The sequence below is a fragment of the Propithecus coquereli genome, unplaced genomic scaffold (assembly GCF_000956105.1).
Source record: "Propithecus coquereli isolate 6110/MARCELLA unplaced genomic scaffold, Pcoq_1.0 Scaffold179, whole genome shotgun sequence".
In the NCBI taxonomy this organism is placed as follows: Eukaryota; Metazoa; Chordata; class Mammalia; order Primates; family Indriidae; genus Propithecus; species Propithecus coquereli.
The window spans coordinates 6,674,094-6,695,589 of NW_012142634.1; the positions used below are offsets into that span (position 1 = coordinate 6,674,094).

The 21,496-nt window shown below is 36.6% G+C and overlaps 1 protein-coding gene across 1 annotated transcript in view; it reads left to right on the forward strand.

Moving 5' to 3' along the window:
* Window positions 1–21,496, forward strand: part of SHTN1 (shootin 1) — a 112,210-nt gene that overhangs the window by 29,993 nt on the left and 60,721 nt on the right. The window contains exons 3-7 of the mRNA XM_012642390.1: window positions 1,814–1,874; window positions 9,006–9,100; window positions 14,884–15,052; window positions 17,112–17,209; window positions 19,219–19,300. Coding sequence (XP_012497844.1) covers window positions 1,814–1,874; window positions 9,006–9,100; window positions 14,884–15,052; window positions 17,112–17,209; window positions 19,219–19,300 — 505 coding nt within the window. The remainder of the gene's footprint in view (window positions 1–1,813; window positions 1,875–9,005; window positions 9,101–14,883; window positions 15,053–17,111; window positions 17,210–19,218; window positions 19,301–21,496) is intronic.

Sequence of the window (21,496 nt, forward strand, 5' to 3'; positions counted from 1 at the left end):
AAAAGAATGCAGCAGATACAATTGAAGGTCTCCTATGTCACCCACCCTTAGTCTCATTCTCCTCCCTATCTCCTAAGAGACAACTATTGTCATAAATTTTGTATGAATCCTTCCATGTCATGTTTTTATATTTGATATATGCAATATGTATCATGAAAGATATCTAAACATATGAAATGTTTTTGTGTACTCAAGGTATTTGATTTGTATTCTGCAACTCCTTTTATTTAACATTGTGGTTTTCGAGATTTATTTATGTTGATACATATGGCTTTAGTTCATTCATTTTTGCTGCTCTATAGTGTATTATATGAATATACCATGATTTATTGTTATTATAAATGCTAAGCATTTTTGTACAGGTTATTTTGTATGTATTACTAGAGATTCTCTGGGTATATATTTTATTTCACCTAGAAGTAGAAAGGCTGAATCATAGGGGATGTGCATTTTCAATTTTGATAGAAGTTTATTTCCAAATAGTTATACCAGTTTACACATTCACCAGCAATCTGTGAGAGTTTCGAACTCCTGATATCGGATTTCAGTTTTTGCCATTCTGATAGGTGAGAATATCTCATCATTTTAATTTGGATTTTTCACATCACCAGTGGCATCATAATTTTTTAGCCACTGAAATTTGAAATTAAAAACATGCAAAGGGGGCTGCAAAACAAACAAAACAAAGAAAACATCCAAAGGGATGAAATGCTAATGTATTTATCTGACATATTAGGAATCAAATATAATTTAAAGTTGTGCTTTAATTCATATGATACTCTTAAGGAATAAGATATTCCTAGGAAATTAAATTTTTCATTATTACTCTAATAGCTAAAAATCACTTTGTAAAGTTTTAGGTACTTTTGATGGACCTGTCTCTGCAATGTGTTATACTTGCCTGTTTTATGCAATTCAGGATGAATTGAAGTCAGTCTTCATAAATGAACTTTAGGTTTTTAAAAAACTCATTAATAAATATGAGATATTTGTTTCCATACCAGATACCCTAAAAGGTCCTCATACTTCAGTAATTACTTTGAGCCAGGTGCGATGGTGAGCACCTGTAGTTCCAGCTACTCAGGAGGCCAAGGCGCGGATGGCTTGAGCCCATGAGGTTGAGGTTGCAGTGGGTGAAGAGCGAGACCCTGTCTCTGGGGGAAAAAAGTATTTTTGCCTTAAAAGGTCTTGCCTCCTAAAGTCTTTTCAGTGAGCTCTCCCACATTTTTAAATTAAAAATCAGTTTTGTAAATGGTGCATGCTTATTGTGGAATATTTTTATCTTCTCCTTTTAATTTGCTAACTTCCTTTATTCAGAGTTCTGAGGACACACAGGTCATTTTTTCCTGGGTGAGGAAATGCTGTGTGGCAGCATTTTGCCTTCATTTAGTAGTCTCTCCATTCACTAACAAGTGTGCACCAGTGTTCTGGGTAGTTGAAACTGTTGGGAAGCAGACTGGTGGATGCGTGGGGTGTTCACTCCATTAACTTACAGAAAGAGAGACACAAACCTTCTCTTAAAGAATGAATACATTTTAACTCAGGGATGTTAAATTGGTCTATTACTGAGGAGATAATGAGCAGTAAGGTGACTCGTATCTTAGAAGGTCTGAGAAAACTGGCCAGATACAAATGGCACAATACCATGCTGGTTGAGCAGTACAAATACCATGTGACCGGTGAGGCTTTTCAAAGGTTTTAAATTTTGTTTTGTTTTCAGAAAATTGCTATTGTTTATAAGTTTGCTCTTGCTTGCTTTCCAAACTTTAAATTTATGATAAAAATTTAACATTTCTTTTCTTTCTCATTTCAGTGTGACAAAATTAGGCAAGAACGAGATGAAGCTGTTAAAAAACTGGAGGAATTTCAGAAAAGTACGTAAGCATTTCTGTGGGATTATGATAACGTATGACTGGGGGTTATGTGAATAGACACACATCCTGGTTAGTTGCTGCTTCCTTGGTCATACAGTCAAGAAAGCAAGAATTGTCTTCCCATTTGCTAACAAAATGCCCTGACTAGTAATTTTTAAAGAAATGGAATAAGCATTATTGTTTTATGAGGGTCTTATAAAAGTTGGTAATGGTTACAAAAGATTTTACTATGTAGAAAAATTAAACGAGACTAAAAATTACTTTTTATCTTGACTCCTTGATAAAAGCGAATGCTAGTATTTTATAGTCTATGCTTCCTGGTCTTTCAATTGTCTAATATGTGTGTCTACAAAAAAGGCAATCACGTTTTGTATTCAGTTTTGCAGTCTGCTCTTTTCAGTAAACAGTGTACTGTGGTCATCTTTGCGTTTCAGTAGACATGTACGTCAGTTTTAATGGTTGTCCATAGTATTCCATTATATGCTAGCACCATAATTTATTTAAACATTCCTTCACTGACAGATTATTCCTGGTTTTTAGCTATTACAAATAATGCCATGGCAAGTATTCTTATACATATATCTTTACAGTGATGTGAATAGTTCCTTAGGTTAAGTCATTCCAAAGGAGTTATACTGGAGATCTGCTATAGAGGATTATGCCTATAGCTAACAACACTGTGTTGTATACTTAAAATTTACTCAAAGGGTAGATCTTCTATTACCTGTTCTTACCACAGAAATAAATAAATAAGTAAATAAATAGTACAGAAGGAAACTTTGGGATATGTCTATGGCCTTGATGGTGTATCACAGGTATATCCCCAAACTCATCTGGTTATAGACTTTAAATATGTACAGCTTTTTACATGTCACTTATAGCTCAATAAAGTGGTTTAAAAATGGAGAAAAGGAATTATACGTTCACAGAAGTTAGAAGTTTTTAAGAGTTTGCATGTTTGAAATGGCCCTCTCATCAAGGAAAGTTAAATTCCCACAAAAGCTGTAATAATCTTCTTCTAAATTTTTGCTATGTAACTTTTTTATCTGACACAAACATGTTATTATTTATCCCCTGAGATGGAACATAGCTGATCAGACCTAGAAGAATCAGATGGAAATATGTCATGGGCAAAGGGCCAGACCGTAGCAGAGAAAGCGGCCCCCTTCCTTGGAGGCAAAGTCTTTCTCCATCATTCTGCAGATGCTGTGTCAGTCAGGCTATTGGATTATATCAAAGTGTTGACTTGGTAACTATACAACAAAACATTTTATTTCTGTTGAAGGTAAAACAGCCATAAAAATGTAGCATTCTAGTTAAATTTCAATAGAAAGTTTAGTCCAACATGTGGCTGTAACAAGGAATAGCTAAGGGGAATCTTGTTGATAGTACCTGTCTTTGGAGGCCAGTGTGCTATGGTAGAAATACCTCGTATTTGTGAATGTATGAATTATAATCATGTGAGACTTTCTCCTTCCTTAATGCAGGATTTATGAAATTTGCTTACCCTTGTGCTGACACCAAGTCACATCTGAAAGAGTTAGACCATTGGCATTGCCACCAATTATTGTGCTTGAATTATTGATAGTGGATTGGTGTATCGTGTACAGCAGGAAGAGTTCAAATTTCTGATGGTTGGACTTATGAGATGTGTTGGTCCATGCAGGTAGTAGGGATTTTGCCTCCTGCATTATGCAAAAGCAGAAGCAACTTTCCCCCAATCAGCCTTTAGAATAACATGTAAACTCTGCTTTCATCTGCCATTTCTCTTTTCCCTTTCCTTGGCTCTTCCTCTAAACACCTTGATAGTTTTAAAAATTTACATTTTTCCTTGTGAGCATCTCAAAGTTTGAAAGAATTAATTGAACAACAGTCCCTATTGCACTCATTTAGTTTTTACATTGACTAAGTGTGCTTAATTAATTTAAAATTTGGATGGCAGGAAAACAGTTGCCAACTTTTTACCTAGTCTCAAAAGAAGAGAAAATGTAGACTAAGAAAACTAATTATTTGTTAAAAACTGTATCTGAGATAAGAGATTTATGGCTTTTGAACAGAGGGTAGAATTTCAGATTTGGAAGGGAATGAGGCCATAATTTATCACCAGGGCAAAGCACCATTTGGTGTGAATCCATGTAGGCCTGAGTAAGTTTCTGTGTTAGTAAAATTGTGATAAATGACCCTGCTTTGTAGGCTGTTTGAGGGTAAAATGAGATAATCTATATAAAAAGTACTTAACGCTGTATCTGGCAGATAGTAAGTGCTCAATAAATGTTAGTTGCTGACCTCGTCTACTAACCCGTCCAGTGCCTGACTGCCCTTCAGTATTAACAGTTCACATCATTTACCTTTAGGGAGTTAGTTCCTGGATGCCAGACTCCACATTTGGGCAGCTGTGGGGGAAAGTTTCTTTCGGTGGTGAGTTGAAATCTGAAATCCCTGTGACCTATGTACTAGACCTAGGTCTTGAAGTGTAGGAAGAGCATCTGAAAAAGACTCAGGAAAAGCTTTGTTAGGCCACAGGGCTCTACTTGCGCTAGGTTAGCATGTTTTTCCCAGGATAAATATGTTTTTATCCATCTTTCCGTGCCATTCTTGGTCCTTTGCCGGCTCTTTCTGTGCCTTTCTCCTAGTTTTTTACACAAAGAACACTGCCACCTAGCAAAGCCATGTTCCCCAGGAAGACAGATTCCTGTAAAAAGAGAACTAATCAAAGTCCTTTCATATCTCTTAGGACACAATATTAGATCCTTTGCTCTGTTTTAGGGCACACCAATTTTCCTACATAGGTGCCAACTTTCATGGCTGTTTTCTTACCACATGAAAACCTTTTTAAGTAATACGATGTTGAAGAAGAATTTGTGATACGTTCACCATGTATGCTCAAAACATATTCTACATTTAAAATAGTGCTGGACGTTGGAATTTGGAGAAGTGCTGGTGACACCTTGCATAGTTAGAAAGGACCATAGAAATGTAGAGTCACCTAGAAATGGATTTGGCTGGGCTTTACCAGTTAGAACTCTGTGATTCAGAGTATGTTACTTAACTTCTCTGAGCCTTAGAGTTCTCAAATATATAATCAAATTGCTATGGTAATACCTATATTACAGGATTGTTGTGAGGATTCATGAAGGAACCACATGTAAAGGGTTTAGCATGAAGCTGGACACATAGTCAGGCTCAGTAAATGGTGATGGTAGTTGTTTCCTAAGCAGTTCTGTACAGCAGAGAACATTCATGTAAAAGGATGTTCACAGATGAACTTCGGCCCGATGTGTCTTTTCAGTCCTTCAAACACACACAGACATGAGTACCTACTTTGTACATAGCATTGTGCTAGGTACAAGAGAATCAGACATGCGTTAAGACAAAATCTCTGCTCTAATGCTCATAGTAGAAGACAAAAACAAGTAAAAGAAAAAAAAAGTTTCCCTACAATGTGATGTATACTATGATGGCAAGTATGTAAGAACTTTAAGGTCATAGATATGGAGAGACACACTGCTAATTCAACTAGCCTGGTAGAAACAATAGTTGATGTACTTTTAGGGTTATGGTTGGGAGCACTCAGGGTCATTAAAATGTTTTTCCTTATGAAAAATTTCAAAATTATACAAAAGTGAGAAAATAGTATAATGATCTCCAGTGTACCAGTTATCCTACTTTAGCAGTAATCAACTCATGTCCAATCTTCCTTCATCTGTATACTCGCTCTCACCGACCTTTTGAAACTCATCCAATCATCATATCATTTTAATATTTACTAACTAAATATTTCAGTATGTATTTCTACAAGCTTAGGAATTTTTTCTTTGTAACATAACTGCAGTACTAGGGTCAGTTTATTAAACGTTCATCTTGGCTGGGCGCGGTGGCTCAACCTGTAATCCTAGCACTCTGGGAGGCCGAGGCAGGTGGATTGTTTGAGCTCAGGAGTTCGAGACCAGCCTGAGCAAGAGCGAGACCCCGTCTCTACTAAAAATAGAAAGAAATTAATCAGACAACTAAAAATATATAGAAAAAATCAGCCAGGCATGTGGCGCATGCCTGTAGTCCCAGCTACTCGGGAGGCTGAGGCAGGAGGATTGCCTGAGCGCAGGAGTTTGAGGTTGCTGTGAGCTAGGCTAACGCCATGGCACTCTAGCCTGGGCAACACAGTGAGACTCTGTTTCAAAAAAAAATTAAAAAAAATAAATAAAAGTTCATCTTTTTTCTTTTTTAAACCTTATGTCATCCAAAAATAAAGGTGTAGTGGCCACGGATTGTGGATATTATGAGATAAGCCCACATTCAAGACCATGAGGCAAATCATAAAATAACAGCTGAAGTTTTTAAAAACTTTTATTCTTTGAAAGGTACAAATAAATTTATATATGAAAAAATATTTCTGTTTTACATCATGTGATCTGACTTTGGTTTGAAAATGGGGTCATGCTTTTTAAAGATATAACTGCCCTTTGAAATATATTCTTCCCTTCCGAACCTGGAAAATTGATTAGTAGGTTTCTATGCTGCTAATTTAGCATTGGGATAATTTCTTAAACTAAAAATTAAAGTACAATTTTAAATTCTGCTATTCCCTCTTTGAGGAAGAAATAAAAACCCCAGCTGACGGAGTACACCATATCAGAATAGGAGAAAATGTGGGCAAGTACTACCCAGCCAAATTTATCAAGTTAAATCACAGGGCAGCTTTTTACAAAATGTTTAGAAAATAAATGTGTTTTTTCTTTTCCTCCTATTTGCTAGGCCTAAACCTCACTACTGCGGAATGATTTTTCTTATTCTTTCCCAAGCAAGAATGTTATTGAATAAAAAATCAGATTCCTATGAAAAATGCGGAGTGTTTATGTTTTTGTTATGATAGTGGAAATACCAGATTGTGGCAGAAGATGTCAAGTAGTTAAGGCTAAAAATTCAAAGTAATATTTGATGTTGTAAAAATTGTATAGGTTTCTTTTCTCTTTCCTTCACATTTTTGAAGAACCTACCTTGTAAACATAGTGATAAAATGCCAGGAATATTAGGATTTTAAGGAAATAATAGAGCCTATTATTTAAACTACAATATAAAAGGCAATTATATTGATGAAGAGCTACATGGGCTTTGTGTGTGTGAATAAACTTGGCCTGTGTTCAGCTTCTATTTGTTCTTCTGGCATAAACACATATTGTGTGTGATTCCAGTTTAATGGGAACCCGTTTGTATGCCAAGCAGCTGCATTTTAGGACCTATTGCGTGATTTCATAGCTCTCTGAAAATTGGTTCTATTCAGAACAAGAGATAGAAGAGAAGAAGGGGGGTGGTGTGGAAAGGGGGGGGAGCTTCAACACACAATCATTTCTTTTCAATTGGAGCCAGAAAGGTTGATGACAACATGACCATTGTGTTATAATGATAAGACCACTAAGGCATCTGTACCTCTCATCAAGGCTTTCACACAAGAGCAGATACAATTTAATTCACTGCTCTGTCAGCAGTGCTGATACCATTATGCCGTCTGTCTCCACAGTTATAATCACTGTCCTCTGAGAAATGCAGTTGAAATGATCTTGAGCAGTCAAAGAAACTCTCAATTAAGGCTGCCACTTCCAATGTGTCAGATTGTGTCTTATGCACTTGGTACAATTTTCACTTCCAATCCTGTTTATTTACAATGTCTACCAGTAATTACGCTTAACGTGTCATTTAGTGAGGGGGGCCCCTGCCAAGCCGATTGTTGGGTGCTGCTGTACCATTGAGTGGGAGTTTCTCGAAGTCAATGCCATCAGCAGCTTTTAGGCCCTGATGGGATGCAGTAGTAATGTTGATAATGCAAGTATCGTGCTCATCAAGTCATAATTAGATGCCACTCAAATGTGCCACTTGTAATAACAGTGTTGATTCATGTTTTTCTCGGTGACTGCAACTACTAATTAGTTAAGTGGTTTTTGGTTGGCCTGCATTTGCTGCAGATTATTATTACCCCTGAAAAAATGTCAAGGTTAGGGATGTTTCTGGCCATTTAGTGCTGCTTTATGAATTTGAATATTAACATAATAAGAACTTTGGACAGACTTAGGAAGTAATACATTTTTGTATTTAATCTGGAGAGAAATTTTTTTTCCCCTGAGTTTAATCATAATTGCAGGTTAATTAAGCTTAAATGAATCAAAAGTAATCTCTCTTTTTGTTATGCAAGCCCAGTGCTTTTTGCCCAACTTTGTTGAGTTTCACATTTGGGTGTCCTTTAATTTTTTTTTTTTCTTTTAAAGCCAAACACATATCAATAAGTAACATGTCTACACTTAAGTTTTGAGATTCTAAGAATTTTCTTCTAACTAGAAATATGGGCAGAAGGAATTGGCATTTTTCTTAGTTGGTCTTCAAAATATAATTCAAGTTCTAAATTACTTTATACCTTTAAATCTCAATTTACATGAGCCAGCTCTCAAAAAATCTAAAAATTACTGTTTTCAAGTGCTGGTACAATATCAAGAAAAATTTTACTTCTTTACGTCCTGACAGTCTGTGATGCAAGAAGCAATTTATTAGCATCTGCTTTCCTCATCATATAATACATAAATCTTGTTGCTGTATTTTTCTGCCCTGGAGTTTATGAAGTAACAGTAACTACTTTGTAACTAATAAAGACTAATGTACAATACTTAATTAAGCTGCCACATTGTTATTCCAGTCATAAGATCAATTTAGGATTTATTTTTCTTTTATTTTCATTAGCTAATTTTCCTTCTTAGATCTATGTATTATATCATGCTAAGAAAAGGCAGTCATGTTGCCATCCTCTTTATTTATCAGAGATGTTTTGTTTAAATTAGCAGATATGTCTATGCATATTTATATACCTACATAGAAAATAGACGCTTAAAAAATGTCTCCTAAATAGCTTCCTTAAAATATCTGTAATAGCAGTGAGACATTCTTCATTGTGTTCTTTTTCTTTCTTTTTACATTCCAATATTAGCAAAGATTCAATCAGGGCAGCTTCTCAAAAACTTTTTTTCAATGATAGCTAAAGGTTTGGCCAGCTAAAGAATTGAAGTATTCTTAATCATGGGACAATGCGTGGGCTTCTGGAATAGCTGACTAATCTCTGAATGCTGAGACTTTTTCCCCCCTCATTCCTAGTTTCTCACATGGTTATAGAGGAAGTTAATTTCATGCAGAACCATCTTGAAATAGAGAAGACTTGTCGAGAAAGTGCTGAAGCTCTGGCAACAAAGGTGAGCCTGTTCACATGAAGGAATTTTACCTAAGCTTTTTTATTTCCACTTGCTTTTTCCAAACAGTGGCTTCTGTCCTTTTGTGGCGGTTTTAGTTCTTCAATCAGTTATCTCATCTGATGATGAGGGAAGCCTGGTAAGGTCTCAGAATCCTGGAATATGATTATGTAAATAGTCACCTTAATGAAAAGATTATTTCCATCGTAAAAGGAGCATTTGTATATGTGTATTTTGGCATTTGTGTTTTTTACCTGTGAAAAATGATCTCAGAGTAGTCGGTCGAAATGAACTTTCCAAATGTCTATGCATTTGGTTAAAATGTGAACCGAGTTTAAAACTAACCTTGTGTGACATAAAAGAGCAGTGAGTGTTTCATATTTGAATCAGATGAAAAAGTCATTCTGAAGCCTTACATTTCAGGTGATTATTTGTGAAAGCAAAGTGAGGGCATGCTAAAGGTGACCTCCAGTGCTCTGCTGATTGCTTCTAGCTGATGAATTTACCAAGTGTGTAATTTTCTATATTCTGTCTCATCAGAAGTACGTTATTATTAAAGAATGTTTTTATCTGTCTTACGTATTTTGGGTTGGGTAAAATGCATCTGAACCACTTCATCAGAAAATGGATTACAGCAATTTTCAACCAAATTTCATTAGTAATGCTGGTTGTATTTCTTTTCCCTCCCTCCATCACCTACTTCCAAAGTATTTCGTTGGATGTGACTGAAATCCTACTACCCACAAATAAATAAGTAAATAAATTTAATTAGTGTGCATCAGCAGCGTGCTTGCTAGAGGTATTTGCTTAATTGTGTGCAGAACGACCCTACATTAGAATTCATAAGATATTCAGTCTGAACCTAAGAGTATAAATCTGTGTATGTAACTTCTCTCCTGTTACTCGTCTGAAGAATACATAGCAATACAGGCCATTGCTTTAAAAAACGGTGATAACATGGGTCCTCTTACATCATTTTTGCTCTGCTACATATCATAGAGTTTGCTGGTCCATAAATGTTGTGTGAATTCTTTTCATTTCTTTTATTTCTTTTGGAACAAGTAAAGAAAAAATACTAGCTGCTCTAAGGATACTCTCCATATGTTCTCTTATTATTTTCAAGTATTCCTGTTGCAATAGTACATCCAAAGTTAGGATACTGGTTACCTCTCTGGATTGGTAGAGTTTATTATGGGGCAGTATATCCAGAGTTTGTTCCTCTTGATATCATTTTTGGCATATGTGACTTTGGATAAGCTTGTTCTGTTCTCTGGACTGGAGGGTCTCATATTAAATGACAGGATGGACTGGAGTTAATCATTGGTCCATATATGGCCCTCTTTAAAAAAATTAGCCTTTCCTCCCTCCCCTTTTATTTAATAGGTGACTTTAGGCAAGAGAATTCATCTCTTTGGGGTACAGTTGTCTTGCCCTAAATGCCAGTATGGGCTATGGTTGGCTTCTTGAGAACACCCAGACCCACTGGCTCTTGGGGTGTAGCCCAGGCATGTATATGAAGACAAGCTGCCAAGTGACTGTCAGATTTATCCCTGGCCATGAACCACTGTGTTACCTAATCTCTAAGACCGTATTTTTACAATTTAGTCTTAGCAATACATTCTTTAACTTATGCTTTTTGTTGCCTATTCTTTAAGAAGCCTTTTAAAAAATAGACATATAGTTTGTTTTATGAACTCATGGGGCCTGGCATAAAAAACCAAAAAATGAGAATTCAGTCAAGCACTATAGATGTGCTCGTTGGATATGAAAGATTGTTGTTTGTTTTTTGCGACAGGGTCTTGCTTGTTGCCCAGGCTGGAGTGTAGCAGTGTGATCGTAGCTCACTGCAACCTCAAACTCCTGGGTACAGTGAATCCTCTGTCTCAGCCTCTCCAGTAGCTAGGACTACAGGTGGATGCTGCCATGCCCAGCTAATTTAATTTTTTTGTAGAAATGGGGTCTCACTGTGTTGGCCAGGCTGGTCTCGAACTCCTGGTCCCAAGCAATCCTCTCATCTCAGCTTCCCAAAGTGCTGGAATTGCAGGCATGAGCCACCATGTCTAGCCAATACCATAGCTTGGAATGCAAAATTTGAAAGCTTCATTTATATGTGTGATCAATAAATGATAATAGGCTGATTTAAGTATAAATTGTCATTTTTTGAAAGTAGTCTTCATTTTTTGAGCAGCAAAGTTTCTGTAATTCTTATTTTTCTAAATATTTGCCATCAAATTGATGACAAATGGAATGTTTAATTCTTATGATGCAATTTGACCTCATAATTTTCTTGAAAACAGTATAGATACTTTGCTTAAAATGTATAGGTTAAACTGATGTATGTAGACCACTTATTTAAGTCATATGGTCCAAAGCCATTAACCTTGCATGTTTTATACTTTAAATGTTTATTAAACTGTGCTCAGTATAAAAATTCTATTTAAATTTGAATATAGTGGTAGATTCTGTTACTGTAGGGTTATAAAAGATTTATTTTTGGCTTGTAACGTAGAAGGGTTCCAAACAACAAGTAGCATGCCATTAACCTATAACTTGATGAATAACTTCAGTGAAATTGCTTAGCCAAAATTTGTAAATTCAGAATTCTCAAAAAGGTTCAAGTAGTATGCACACAAGACCTTGTATATATAAATCTTTTATTTCTTCTTTCAAAATATGAAAATGGTGTTTTAGAGAAGACTTATGAAATTTTCTCGTTGCCTTTTATCTTGAGCCTAGTAACTTTGTTAAATAGAGCAGCTGTATTACAGACTGTATTACAGATAATAGCGGTGAACTTTGTTGCCTGATTTAGTAAGGGTGAGAGCAGAATTGTTGAGTATCAGGTGATCAAGTATTACTGCGATGGTGGTCTGAGAAGTAATATATTAAGCACTAGATGGAAAAAATTAGTATTTTCATGAATATCCCAGAGGAAGAAGAAAAATAGATGAATACTTCAGTTGAAGAAAACTAAGTGATTTCCAAAGGATAAACACACAAACCTCTCTTCTTCCTATTAAAAGCTAACACTTACTGAAGTTTTACTATATGTCAGTTACTATATTAAGCACTTCCTATGTCTCATTTAATCTTCGTATATATGGGATAGAGACTACTTTTATCCTTAGTTTACTGATGAGAAAACTGAAAAACTGAAAGGTTAGGTTAGTTGTAGAGGCAGAGGCAGAATTTTATTGCAGAGCTGGGTTGTATACTATCGCCTTGCATTACTCTACATCGATGATTCTTAGCGTTGATGTACATTAGAGTCACCTGGGAAGCTCTGAAAAGCTGTGCGGGGTCCCACTGCCAGAGATTTTGGTACGGTGTAGAGCCTAAGCCCTGGGATTGTTTCGGTGTTCTCCAGAGATTCTGATGTGCAGAGCTGAGAACGATTAGTTTAAATATTAGAAGACAGAATTATAAGTTAACACATTAACTGCCATGCAAGTTGTATTTAACTCATGCTAGTTTTGAGCCCAGGGCCTTGTGTAGCAAAACCTGTCAAGACCCTACAGTTGGTTCATGAAAATCTCACTTGTTGATGTTCTTATTGTTACAACCAATATTGAAAAATTAATTCTGAAAACATAGATTAAACGAATAGAAGTCCGTAAATTTCATTTTTCATTAAATTAGAAAGGAGCATTTTGATTTTGAAGTTTTATTCTATTTTTGTAGTAAAACACCATGGCCCCAAGGAAAACAATTTTTTTCCTAGTGTGGCAGTCAGTGTGTTAAGTCTTGAGTTTTTTTCACTTTTTTCTTAAATTGGTATTTTCTTCTAATATTCAGGAAGGATGAGATAGTTTGAGAATTGGCAAGAAGGGTCCTGGAGCTTCTACTGCCATGCTGTGGCATTCATGGTTTAAAGAACCCACACAGTGTTTACTGGAATTTTCCATCTTAAGAGGAGCTGGGAAATTATGGGCCTCATCTCTTATCCCTGATCCTCTAATGTGGGGAGATAGAGGCTGGAGCTGTAGACTGGGGACAGGGGATGGAGGGCTGTGTCTGATTCCCCAAATAGAACTTGTCAGTCTTCCCAGGAAGAACCCGTGGAAGGGTTGATAGCCATTTCTAAGAGATTCTTCATGAGTCCCCAGAGAGGTCAGGGAGACCTCTTGTTCTCCAGACCACGCCACTTGGGGTAAACATTGAGGCTACATATTATTGATGTAAGAATCAGATCTCCTAGATTGAAGTGGGCTGGGCTTCCCTGTGAGAAGCGCTGAGGAGCCCAAATTATGATCACAAATGTGGATCATAAATATTTAGAGTTACAAAACAAGGAAATCTAATGACTTTAGATTATACAACCTAAATAATTGGTCTACATATATCAGTTTAACCTATACATTTTAGCAAAGCAAAGTATCCATAGTAGTGGCAAAGCCAGACTAACACCATACTAAACATCTTATTCTGATTTCAGGTACTGTGGGGAAGGGTGATTAGCTTTTCAATGGGTTATGTTCATTTATTTCTAGTATCAATTATTAAATCTTGGTGGCCAGTAGCTCTAGAAAAGGAAGGTGTTTGCATTTCTATAGCTTACATTTTATTCTAGGGAAAATAATCTACTAAATACTTTCGTGTATTCAAATTTAAAAAGACCTTTTATTTTTTAGTCTTGGGAAGAGAAAACATAAGCAAAACCATATCTTCCTTCTGTAGACATGGGACCAAGCTTAGTCTTTGTGTGTACTTTGTTACTAACATTTTTATGTACACAAACACGTTAGCTAAAGAAGGTGATGGTGGTTGAGTATATCTAAAAACCAGCTCATTTCTCTTATTTCTACATCAGGGAACAACACACACATTAACAAATTAGGAATCTGTTTTTCTGCTATGAATTAGAACTCTTTTTATAGAGGTAATAGAAACATATCTTGAACTTCTATTATGTCTTGTTAGTACTCTGTTTAAATAGCAGAAACACATCTTCAACTAGTTTAAGCAAGAAAAGAAAAAATGTAGGTATTTGTTAGAGAGGAATATTGGAGAATCCCATAGAATCTGTGAGCAAAGAACAGTTTTAAGAGTGGACCGGAGTCTGGGAAACCCTTTCTCCATTGCTTGTCTCTATATAGGAGCTTCATTTTTGGCTTTGCTGTAGGCTACCTTCCTCTATTCCTCGATTTAGCAGTGGAGTATGGTTGCCAACAGCTCCAGACACATGGAAAGAAACTCATCTCTCTGTTCCAGCTTACAAATTTCTACAGAAGAAATCTTGATCAGGCATGAACCTGGGGTGTGTGCCTAATCCCTGGACTAATTAGCAGTGGCCAGAGGGATGGGTGTGCTGTGGGGGACCAGGGCTCTTCCTGTAGAAGTCATGTGGAACAGTGAAGAAGAGTGGCAGTGTCCAGGGAAGAGGGCATGCTGGGCAAACAGACACGGAAAAGGTGTTCACAGCACAGCATCAAACAGAAAGTTTGCTTAAAATAAAGGGCCTTAATTAAGATTATTAATGGCTATAAATAAATCAAAATTTTATTTAATCTATACCAGTGTTTTATCTTAATTCCTTAAATTTCTCATCAGTTATAACCGGCATTTCCACTTGCTGCTAGCTGTAATCCAGGCAGCAGGTCTTGCTTAAAGTAATAAATTTAATATTAAAAGTGTGAATAAAACCTTATCTAATGAATCTTCTAATTATGTCCTGTGAATGTTGATGAATATGTAAGACAAAAATACACTTAATTTGTCTATTGTTAAAAAATCTAAGATACTCATTTGACTGCTCTTAAAATAATGGTTTTCATATTTTGTCTTAGCTAAATAAAGAAAATAAAACATTGAAAAGAATCAGCATGTTATACATGGCCAAGCTGGGACCAGATGTAATAACTGAAGAGATAAACATTGACGACGAAGATTCAACTACAGACACAGACGGTGCCACTGAGACTTGTGTCTCAGTACAGTGTCAGAAGCAAATCAAAGGTGGAACTCTTTGCTTCATTACTGAGCATATTTCTGACAGCACTTCTCAACCCTGACTGCACAGCAGAATCAGTTGGCAACTTTTAAAAATACTGATCCCTGGGTCCTACCTCCCCCAAATTCTGATTTAATTGGCCAAGGGTGTAGCATGGGTGAGAGTCACAATAGGTTGTAACATTTGTGTTTTACGAGTTACTTTCTTGTTTTGGAATTGGCACTTTCGAAAGTGTTAGCTCAACAGAAATAGCCAGTTAGACTATAACCTTAAGAATATGGACTATGTGTCAAGATATTCTTGTTAAATGAAGAAAGAATGGATGAAAATATATTTAGCCAACACTCCCTTTTTGTTTGGTTCTGTCTTGGAATCTTTGGAGAAGATTCCGCCCCAAATTCCGTAGGTTCTGTCCTCTAAGAATTTCCCATCTGATTTTGGCAATGAGCTATAAGCAATATTCAGATATTCAGAACAACCAGGTTGGTCAGCAAGCAGTGCTGTAAGGCAAGATCATATGGTACATCTATGAAATGCACATTAATTTTATTCATACACATGTTTATGTTAAAGATGTAGGAAAAGCAGTTTGGGGCTCAGTAACTATAGGAATATTTTAATTTAGTACATATGTCCAAAGCAATACTCATCAGTTTGTTTGGTAGTTAAAATTTCAGTTGGAAGCATAAAGAAGAAAGGATATAACAGGTGCTGTCTTTACTGGACTCTTCAACCCCTCCACATAGAATTAGGTTGGTACGGAGAGAGAGGAAGTTTGTTAGGTCTTGAACAATATGGTCTCACGTTCCTCCTTTTGGATTAGCCAGTTGGTAGAGAAAGTGATTTAGAAATAAATCTTTGAGAACTTCTTCAAGCTGCGTTCATGTAAAAAGTTTGACTTAACTTACAAATAACACATAGCAAGTTTCTCATTGCCTTTGGGAAAAGGTAAGAAATTAAAAGCAGTTAAAAACTAAGTGGCAAAACAGTACGCCTGGGTAAAATTTAAGTAGTCTGTGCTAAGTCATGTATATTTTTAAACATTTGAGTTGTGGAAGTAACTTTAACACCAGATGCCTTTGCACTTTACAGTTGCTGTCGTATTCTTTTCTCTCTTTTCTTTTCTGCGGGATCTTACTCTGTTCCCTAGGCTGGAGTGCAGTGGCATCATCATAGCTCACTGTAATCTCGAACTCCTGGGCTCAAGTGATCCTCCTGCCTTAGCCTCCCCAGTAGCTGGGACTGCAGGCATATACCACCATGGCCAGCTAATTTTAGTTGTTTTTTTTTTTTTGGTAGAGATGGGGTCTCGTAATGTTGACCAGGCTGATCTTGACCTCCTGGCCTCAAGTGATCCTCCCACCTCAGCCTCCCAAAGTGCTAGGATTACAGACGTGAGCCACCGTGCCTGGCCTAGTTGCTGATATTTTCATTCTAGTTAAACATTTTTTATTTAATTCCAGTAATAAAAAATATGAAATAAATTAAAAAACAAAACACCCACAACTCTGGAGAGAAAATTACTAGAATTGACCCTTCTTTCAAATAGTTATATTTTGAGTCAGTTCAAATAATGTTTAAGGGCTATAAATTGGCAGCACGTCAGGATCTTTTCCTTCAAATCAAAATCTCTAAATTATTAACTGCCCAGTTGTTTGTTTATATTGTATTGTGACAAGAGCCCATGGCCATAATGAAATGAAAAAGAAATTAGTACAATGCCTTAATTTGCTTTGCTGAAAGCTTAAAAATTTTTACTTCCCAAGCGCCAGGTAGCTTTTGGGAAGAATGTAGGTTTGATAGAATGCAAAGGAAGCATGATCTGGTACATTTACTGTATTGAGGTTGCCCGATAGAAAATTATTAATAACCTGGCTGTGTGGGGACCACCCACACAAATGAGATTCCCTTTGTCCTTTGGTTCTTTATTTTCCTTTTAATTGTTAAATAACCTTGACCGTAAGCTGCACATGGTATGGCATTTTCAATTCTTTTGACCAGATTGATTTCTTCTTTTAAAAACGTTTATTCTATTTTTTTCTAATTTTTTCCTTAAAAATATAGAACTTCGAGATCAAATTGTATCTGTTCAGGAGGAAAAGAAGACGTTAGCCATTGAACTGGAAAATCTCAAGAGCAAACTTGTAGAAGTCATTGAAGAGGTATGTATCTTAGGCCTGAAAGGCAAGGCCTTTAGTGTTTTCAAGGTGTTTGGGGACTAAGTTAAAAGTTTGCTGTTGGAAGCTTATTTCTGACATGGGATCCATGCATCAAATTTAATCTCCTCTTCTCAGACATATAAAAAGGTAGAGAAAATAAGATCGTGAACATCAATGTATCTACTACCTGGCTTAATAAATGAAACACTGAAATAGCATGGATGTGTTCCCTGTTGTCCCCCACTTTGTACTGCATGAGGCAAATTTGTAAGAATGCTAGTTACGGTTTCAGGTCTTACAACTTACTGCTGGTGGTGAGGAAGGCAGAAAATGTTTTGCTTCTTCAGTGGGTAGTTGGCTCAGTTGGGAAGGATGGTCCCTCTGTGTACCTCCAGCACAGGCACACACGATAGATGGGTAGAATGCGTACAAGTGGTAGAATGCATGCAACTGAGTATTTAGAGAATCTTTCTTTTTCCTTTTGAACTGTCTTAAGAACAAGACCACAAAATTGCCTTTTATTTGCATGAGGCTTCAAGGATCTGCCTTCACAATGTTGATTTAACTTGTATCTGTGGTCTTAGATTCTGTCCCTCAGAGCTTCCCAACTGATGTGCTACAGCACCTAATAACCCTCATGTGGCTTACAAATATGCCAAGGTACTGATCCCTTCAGTGAACTGATGACCTCAGTTCCCATCCATATGTTGTCATCCTCTTGAAGGCCATGGTGTAATAAAGGTTGGGAAGCAGTGCCCACCATCTTCCCAGCCCCAGCTGCTTTTGCTTATTGTGACAGAACATTGTAATGAAGGGGAAGAAGGATGAGATGATATTTTGGAAGGGACCTTATTGTCGGACGGTGTGTACCACTTATTAATTTAAACCAAAACCAAAAATAAAGCTTATACTGTGAAAGCCAGTTCACAGATTATCTGGAGGTGCTGATGGATTCAGAGCCAGTTTCAGGACCGTTCCCTTAGTTTGTTTCTTGAGTATAGCTGTAGGAGAGAGACAGGAAACACATTCTGATGCGCTGTGTTCCTCAATTGTGATAATTTATGGATGATTTTTCTGCCCTCCCACTTAGAGGTGTTATTGGAAGACAATGCAGAAATCATTTTTATCATGACTATTTTCGATATCTAAAAAGGTATACAGAGCAAAATAACGAATATTCATATACCTACTACGTGACACAGATCATTAGCATAGTGATTAAAAACCTGGGTGTACCCCTCCTCAATTGCATTTTCCTTACTCTCTGCCCAGTTTTACTAAAGAATCACTGTTTTGAACTTGGTGTTTTTCATTCCAATGCATGTATTTATATGTTGACTACAATATGTAGTATTTTGAATATTTTTAAACTTTATAAATGTACCTGGTTTTTTAAATTCAACATAATATATTTTAGATTTATCCACCTTGATATATGTAGCCTTATATTCTTTCTTTTTTTAACTGCTTTATGGTATTCTCCCCTATTGATAGATAATCGAAAGTTACTTCAGAAATTTAAGTTTTTGTGTGAATATTTTCATATGTATTTTATTTAAGCCAAAAGTCATCAAAGTTCAAAATATTTTTTGTTTTAGAAGTTCATGTGTGTTTTACTTAAGCCAAAAGTCATCAGAATTTAGAATGAATAACAAATTGAGTACTGGATCTCTGACTAAATGATTTGTGTATTTTGTGAGTGATCTCTAGTTGGATTTTTACGTTAAGAATAGGAATCATTTACATTGCATGGCTAGAATACTGTTACGTTTAGGGACCAAAGCCAATTGGAATATGTAAGTTCTATACTAAGTGTTCATACTAACTTAAATAGCTATCTTTGAAATTTTAAAGAAGAGCTTTAATAAAAGCCTTAACACAGTGAAGCCAATTTCAGCTTTAAATTGTAATTTTGTGTTGAAAGTTGAACAGCAATTCCAGTATCACACATTGCCATATGTCTTATTTTACAATTTTGGGTATTTTCTTCCCTCAAAATCTCACATTTTTAGGTAAATAAAGTTAAACAAGAAAATGCTGTGTTAAATTCAGAAGTTCTTGAACAGAGAAAAGTCTTAGAAAAATGCAATAGAGGTATGTCTTTCCAGTCTTTTTTCTCAAATACATTCGTAATTTGTTTCGTGTCGTTTTGCATCTGTGCCTATCCTAAAGATTCTCATAAACGAAACTTCTCCTATATTGTGTTTTCCTGGCAGCAAGTCTCTCTCATTCTTATTATTTTATTACCCAACTTAGAGTCTGGGGACATCTAAAAGTGATTTCAGTTGAGGAACTAGGAACCCAACTCATTTTGAAACTTCAAACCTAAATACTACTTCTGTTCTACATATATCCTGGGACCCTGGCCATTTTGGCTATCCCCTCGGTATTTATATATATTACAGGTTATTTATTAATAGTAAATCTCAATCCAGGTGAGATTAGTATATCTACATAAAACATGCAACATAATGTGATGAAATTTGAAATTAAGACGTGGGAAATGGGGCAAAGGGAAAGTGGAATCAGACTGATAGACCAAGTGCGTGCTTGCTCTGAGGTCCTGCACGTTTCCTGCCTGTCTGTCTGAAATCCGACTCTGAGCTGTCTAGCAGCCAGTGCAATAAGAGATTCTTGATCATTTAAACGAATCACATGAAAATAAACCTAGTGTTTAGGAGAAGCAGACCTGGTCTCCTGGTGAGTGGGAAATGTCTCCAATGGCTCTTTCCAGAGGAAACTCTGTGATTTTGTCAACAGTGACCTTATCATCCTTGTTGTGAAACACAGCGTCACGTCTCATGGGGGCCTATTTCTTATGGCCCCCAGTTTAGGGCAAGGAAGTGATGCCAAAGTTTGGTTCTGCCAAAGTAATTCTAAGAGAGGGGACTTAATGTGCTTCTTGTTCGCCCTTTTTCCCTCAGCCACTCTCTTTCCTAGTTCAGAAGCCGCAACAGTAATAGGAAATACTTCAGACCCAGAGCCTTCCACATTGTTCTTGGTGGTAGCTCTCAATCTTTCCATCATTCATCAACTGGGATTTTCGAGTACATAAAGGACCTTGTAGTGAAGTGTGGGAGGTGCACTAGATTGTCACATCTCTTCAGGCCTTTCTGTATTCAAAGATAAAAATGACATAGAAGAATTTTCAGTCTTGCTGCACTGTGCTAGAAACAGGGTTCTGCAAAGGTTAATCACATGGCTCTTGCCTTCAGAGAGCCCCCTGTCTAGGAAGAGAGATTCGGTAATAAATACATGAAGAGGACCAACCTGATTTCTTTCAGAATCCGAGTCAGGAGGGCCAGGATATGCGAAAATTCGCTTTTTATTACAGTGTTCCGGACACAGAAAAGAGAGTCAATTATCTTGCCAGGGCTTCAGGTAGTCATAGTCTTCTTTGTTTTCTTCATGAAATTTCTTTTTAAAATAGGTTTGAAAATCCTTTAGCTATCAGGGACCTATAATTCACACCACAAATCACCACTTACATTGCTTTGCTTGAGTAAGACTATTAGACTTTCTTCTGAGGAGGCAGTAGATTTACAGAGTACAGAGTTTGAAATTCTATGTCATTACCCAGCAAACCCGTCCTTAGTGAGTTAGGCTTGAAGTGTTCTGGCGGAACAGCGTGTGAAAGCGGCCATTAAGTGAGCCTTTTTAAAGATTTTATCGGTGTGACTCAGCGCGGGATGGAGGTGCCTCATCAGAGGCAGATGGGCGGTGTGCGTCCGGTGAGGCGCTCCGAAGCCTCAGAGAGGAAGACGATGACGATCCGAGGCCACAGCAAGATAATTGACTCTCTTTTCCGTGTCCAGAACACTGTAATAAAAAGTGAATTTTCGCATATCCTGGCCCTCCTGACTCGGATTCTGAAAGAAGTTACGTTGTGCCTAATTTCCATAGAGTCATCACTCCCTCTGTCCTGTCTATATCATTATTAAACAAAATAGGCCACTCAGTGTCAAAAGTAGCAAAGAATTCATGTTGCTTTTATTCGACAGGACCCTCCTTTTGAAGATTTCTGTCCTACTAAAGTAATTCTTTAGTACAAAGCTTTGATTCTTTGGGCCTGAATGGATCTAAGGTTGTTTCTCTCCTTTGTAAATGTGGAGAACACTTAAAAATAACTTACATCTATATATATCTATTTTTCTTTTTATTCGGGTAACATTTTTTGATGGAAAATTTAGATTCATGTAGGAAAAGAAAAATCTCAACCTTTATAATCCAGAGATAAGCACTATTACATTTTAGTGTATGTTCTTCTAATCTTAAAAAAACTATATTTTT